Here is a 6,329-nt window from a genome sequence, read left to right on the forward strand (position 1 = left end):
TGTTTGTTTTTTTGCGCAAGCCCTCATCGCCACGCTCTGTGAGCGAGCGAGAGACAGAGAGAGAGAGAGAGCACCACCTTTATCTATTTAATGTGTTGTAAAAATAAAGAAATCATTCTAATGTGTACTATAGACAGTAAAAAAAAAAACAGTTTGAAAGGGGATGATTAGTAAAATATGCATAAATAAAAAAAGAATACTACTATAGGTAACATAAGATAAGAATAACAAGTTTAAATGATTTGTTGGTTGTGATCATATTCTAAAGATGTTTGGATTATTGAAAAGTATACAGCTCTCTTTCATCCGAGTGTTGAGAGCGGTGTCCATAAATCCATGTGTGCTCAAAGTGCACCAGATTGATGCATTTAAATTCAACATTTAAAAAAAAAAAAACGTCCCCGGACCCCCCTATAGAGAAGGGTCACCCCCAAATAAAGCAGGTTGAAATAATTAAATTGCATACATTTTTCTTTTAGTAAACACTGAAAACGGGTCCCACAGACCCAAACAGCACTCAAAGGTAAGCTTATAATAATGTGTAATGAAACAAATACCAATAACTGTATTGCATTGTTTTCTTATGTGTATGCGCAATTACTTCATACTGTCCATGTCTTTTTCGTCCTGCATTTATTGTGCCCCCCTCAGAAAATAACTGGCCCCCCCAGTCAAATGGGTCTAGAACCGGCACTGGCTGCACCACTGGTATTTAGTATACCAGCAATTGAGGGTGGACAAGTTTACTACCACTCAGTTTCAAATAATTGCATTCATTACTTATTGAAAAGCATTTGAACATTCTTTTGTGTCACATGTTCATTATTAAGTTGATGTATAACTGTATAGTATCTTAATTATTTAAATATAGGGCGTCTAAAAATGGCAACCGTATTTTCAGCTTTGGCAACCAAAAGCTGATGCCTGGTTTAAAAGTTAGCGTTGAGCCCTGGATTGCCTTGTGTGAAATGTGATAGCTTCCATCAGGTCGGAGCTAATGTTAGCTTGAATTTGAAGCCCAAACACCTGACTTGAAGGATCAATATTCCCTTTTTAAAACATAGTTATAGCATCAATAACACTTCACTTTAACATGGCAAACAAGGAGACAGAGATACTCTCGACCAGTCATTCAAGTATGAAACTGTTTTTTTTACCATTTACACTAGCTGTACAGTATTTAATTTTGATTACACAGTCTATCTTTGCTCATCTTAGTCTATTTGACATGCATATAGTTCACCTCTCCACATGTTGTTGCCTTTTTTTGTTGTTGCTGCAATGCAAACATTTCCCAAATTGGGATCAATAAAGTACTTCTTATCTTATCTTATTAGTCTTGCAGCAATCTCTTGCACTATTTTAATAGTTTTGTATTGTTTTATGCGTTATATATATTTGTGTTGCATTGTTGTAGGAGCCTGGAACTTAAGATTTTCATTAAAAAAAATACACTATAGCTACTGTGACAAAAAGCCTTTGAATCTTGAAGGCATAATATTGCTAGCTAGGATAGCTTTTAGATAGAGAGATAGAGAGAGAGAGAGAGAGAGAGAGAGAGAGAGAGAGAGAGAGAGAGAGAGAGAGATGGATAGATGGATAGAGTAGAGAGAGAGAGAGAGGATGGATGGATAGAGAGAGAGATAGATGGATATATGAATAGAGTAGAAGAGAGAGAGAGATGGATAGATAAGATACTATATTTATCCCAAAGTGCACAGCAGCATTTTGACAGCCAATCTGCAGGAATTACAAAATTACTTATAATAAATACAATAAATTCAAGATAAACATTACAAAATGAATATATATACATATTCTCAGTAAAGGAATACCTGTTTCAGACGAGTATCTTTAAATAGACAGAATACCAATCTACTTAACATGTAAACATAGTGTACTATACATTAAAACGTGTTGTACAGTAGATTCATTGCAAGTAAACGCAGCTGCTAACCACCTTAAGCCAGCTAAACTGAACTGAAATGTACTAAACATTTAAAAAACGTACATTATTCAGTGACTTCCCCTTATCATCAATCAGTGAATATTTATTCTGATTAATGTCAGTAATCAAGCTGAGTTTTATAATGCTAATAACGTAGCGCTAGCAGCTAAGCTATCGCAAGGGTTGTTATAATTACCGTAATGTTAGCAAACATAAAAAACAACGTCACCATGTGTGGGATTAATATAAAATTACATATCAATACTTAAGCATACATGAGGTTTGATACGTGGCCTACTTTTAATACAAGACTGTCTTAAACATTAGCAGCATTAGCCTAGCCATGTGAGCTATCAAGGCTACATTAGCAACATTAGTAATGTCGATTAAAAAGCAATGTTTTTACTCACCCTGAGTGTTTTCTGTCATGTTGGAAGGCGCTCCCGCTTTAGAGTCTCACTACAAACCGGAGAAGTGCATTTAATGTTTAGTATTTCACCATTTTGACGGTAGAAACGTGAAACTGTCTGCGGCGGAGATTTCACGAGCAGAGCAACAACATGGACGAGCTGTGTTTGCTGCAGTGATGCATTGTGGGTAGGAGACGCTACAAAAGAGGGAGCTTCTTGACAGGTCATGTAAACACAGACGCAAACATTAGGACATGTTTACTTTTTGTTTGTACTGTAATCCACACATGTTGAGATGCTTTCCAGTATTGGTGAACTTATATTAAGCCACACGTTCCGGTTTTAACATATGATGATATCAAATTCGTCCTTCAATTTGAAAAACTAAACAAAAACTCAATTTTGAATCAATAATTAATTATACAGAGGTCTAAACACCTATTCCTGCGTGACCACTTGTTTGTTTTTTTCTGTTTGCTGTTCATAATGCCCTCACTTTTGAATAAACACTGATGTTAATGTGCCTTTTTTCATATGTATTGGAATAATTGTTCAATAAAGTACTGACTGGCAGGATTCATTGATGAGAAATATTGCAGGTTTTCTTTCTATATTGTGGTTTCTGGTATGCTTTGTAGATGTGAGGGGTTGACACATGACTGTCAGTCCCATGATTCTTTAAGGAGCATGTTCAATAGAACAACAACTATATGCATGCATCAGACACTCAATTTTCAAATTTGGAAATCCAATATGGTACTTAGTCTTTATTCAAGTCCCTCCTTTGATTTTCCTTCCCTGTAAGGTCAAAGCCTTTTTATCTTTTTATCTCTGACCAGGTTTTTTCTTCTTCCTTTTCCTTTCTGAGAGTAAAAGTTGTTGTCTGCAGCGAGACTACAGTAGATTTTCGAACCCCCAAATTCCTCCGTTGGCTGACAAACGTCAACAAAGCCCCCGAGAGACACCAAAGAGAGGTGAGCAGTGAACTGAAGCCTCATTGTATCGGTTCATTATGGCGTCCCGCGGTGAGGAAGAAGCTATTTTAGCAGCACACAGGTCAATATCTGAAAGCCAGGGCGATGGAGTGGATCAGCCATGAGATTTTTAATTTGAAAAAGCGTAACGTGGTTTTCCTGCAAGACGGTGTGTGAATTTCAATGGACTGTGGGGATTGTACAGGCGACATGTTGAGTTGGCAAAAATTGTCCTCTTCTCTTTAAAAAGTAATATGAAATGCAAGCTCCCTGATACGTCTTTGTGTCACATGCAGTTTTTGCTATCAAGGTTTTAGGCAAGGGACGAGTGCTGCTGCTTATAAAGGCGTGATGTTTCAGCCTCACACACACACACACACGCGCCCACACACACCCACACACACACACACACACACACCACACACACACACACACACACACAACCACAGTTGCCATGCTGTACGTACATGAAGAAGCTTCTGTATCCAGTGTTTTCCTTCGTTTGAATGCAAATCATATCAACACGTATCCCACACTTCATTAAACAGCTGTTCCCAAAGCTGTCTGAGATATTTCTTCTCTGCTTCCTGGATTCACTTTCCCAGGAATTTTGATTTTACTTCCAAAAGATGTGAAAAGGGGAGCTGTCACTCTCTATTATGGTGACCTCAATGATTGTGTGCCCTATCCAAATCCAGCGGTTTTCCATAACAATGCAAATTAAAGGGTGCAAAGCCGAAGGAGACAAGACTTGTTATTTTCAATCCGAAGGACAGAGGTTCTTTACAACAAACGTGTCTGTACGCCTCTAAAATTTGATTCAAATGCCAACTTGGAAGTTGCTTTGTGTGTGAGACAATGCGTTTGTGGCTCATGAGGGTCAGCTACTATCTTGAGAACGTGATACTGGAGCTGTGGAGTTTATTTTGCAAATGAAAGATTATACAAAATAATAATCATAATGCATTGTGTTTTTATGTATATTTGTTGAAGCAGACTCAAAGTTAGGGAGGTCAACTTAATGTGTAACCATGTGGATGTATCATGACATATTGACTTAATATACTTGCTTTTGGCAGACTTAGTACTGTAGATTTCAGTTTTATCAGCAAGGACCAATTCGGGTATCAATGCATGGTTTTAACTGGAAACTGGTCAGGGATCTGAGCTTCAATTGAAAGGAATATCTCTATTTTGATATCCAAAGACAATCCATATGCATATGTATGCTGAATACAATAAGCAACCAACAGTAACACATCCTGGTACTCATAAAGCACAATTTAATGCTAGGACCATTGCTATCATTTCAAATGTACGAAGTCTTGTGCAACGAAGCATTATGCAGTATGAATTAAATCAATGCATATCACTGACAATTGTAACTGCTGCTTTAAACAAAATGGCACAGTGGGAAAAGGGAACATCGACGTGGTTTTTATCCCCAGAGGTCATATATGTTACGTAAATCTGTAGAAATTAGATTAAAAAACATATGAAATGAGGGTTATTTAAGTTAATTGCATCTAGGTATTATTGTGTACAATTACCCGTATAATTTATGTACATGTCTGAGGTATTACTAGTCTTTGTTGTACACAATACACTCATCTGCAATGGGTGAATAGTCTGCAGTCAGTGACCCACATCTCAGATCTGCAACTCAGACTGTTGTTTTATTCAGTGACACTGTCAACACTCCTGTGAGTAGGCGGAGGGAGCGGGGTTTCATGCTTATCTGCCTCTCTGATTGGCTGCTAGATTCGATTCCTCATTTCCTCCATTCCTATTGGCTGCTCGCTGCTGTCAGTCGATATCTGTTATCACCGCTTCCCGCGCCATTCCACGTGCACGCGCGGGACCAGCAGGCACGTCCCCGCTTGGAGACTGTCTGGAGTCTGTCTGAAATTGATAACAATTGGAGATGGAGTTTTAATTGGCATCTGTTTTCACAATCTTTCGAGGAAGACGCTGGTTGGAAATGGATTTTTATTCCTCGCGCTACTCCTAGAAAACGCCTTCGCCAAAAAGAGTCGCCTTGCTGAGATATACATGTATTTTCTGTAAACGCTGTGAAAGTTTTTTCCCCTGCAGTGTGTCAGCAGCAGACAGCTCTTTATGCCCAGGTAGGTGAGACAAGTTCGTGCACTAGCTAACGCTGCTGCAGCATTGCCTTAAATGTTGTTTTGTGCACGCTTTGCTTAGAAGACAAACAACCCTGTTCTGCATTATCATACTGAGTTTTACATTAAGCATTCTTAGCTGTTTAAAGAACGCGTTTAATGCTTATGTCTCCCACAGTGCACCCTGTAAGCTAGCTGTTTTGTTTGGAGGTGGTGCAGGTGGACGCACCTGTGCTGATGATGACGCTGTTCATTAACCACAACCTGTTCATTACCTGAGCGAGAAAACTGCCTATTTTGCAATATTTATTCCCCTCTCATTTATGATTACAATTCACCACGGCTTTATATTCCACATGTCACAGTGTGGCTTTAGAGGTGATGTGAAATGCATCCTGTTTGACTTCTTCCTTTGCTCTTGTTTCGGCTCTGCAGGGGATCATCCGACAGCCTTGAGTTCAGGAGGAGTGCACCATCCAGACTACAGCCTGCGCAAGGTTGGTTGAGACTGGGGTCAGATCCACTGCATGCATGCAATGGAGTTTATATAGCATTTATTCATTTATCTTTTTTAAAGATGTTTACTTTTTCGATGTTTACTTTAAGCTTTCCACAAGTAGCTTCATAGTCCAATAAAACTGTCTGGTAGCATATTTAGCACATATTTAGCTTATTCATTAGCACATACACGTACAGACTAATATTTTAAATGCCGTCTTCACACTTAATTCAAGGCTGGTTGAAACTGGGGTCAGATGCATGCATTTATTCATTTAATCTTGATTATTAAAAAAAAACATTGTATTCATGTTTTTCTTCCTTTGGCATCTTAATGCTTTCGGTGTTTACTTTCCACAAGTAGCTTCATAGCCCA

General features: G+C 38.5%; 1 protein-coding gene across 2 annotated transcripts in view; it reads right to left on the minus strand.

Moving 5' to 3' along the window:
* rbm33a (RNA binding motif protein 33a) overlaps positions 1–2,516 on the minus strand; it is a 56,655-nt gene extending 54,139 nt beyond the window's left edge. For both annotated transcript variants that reach the window (XM_034108442.2, XM_034108441.2), the window contains exon 1: positions 2,359–2,516. In XM_034108442.2, the coding sequence (XP_033964333.1) occupies positions 2,359–2,377 (19 nt within the window). In that variant the 5' untranslated portion in view covers positions 2,378–2,516. The remainder of the gene's footprint in view (positions 1–2,358) is intronic.
* Between the last annotated feature and the right edge of the window lie 3,813 nt (positions 2,517–6,329).

This window comes from Pseudochaenichthys georgianus, chromosome 20 (assembly GCF_902827115.2).
Source record: "Pseudochaenichthys georgianus chromosome 20, fPseGeo1.2, whole genome shotgun sequence".
Taxonomy (NCBI): domain Eukaryota; kingdom Metazoa; phylum Chordata; class Actinopteri; order Perciformes; family Channichthyidae; genus Pseudochaenichthys; species Pseudochaenichthys georgianus.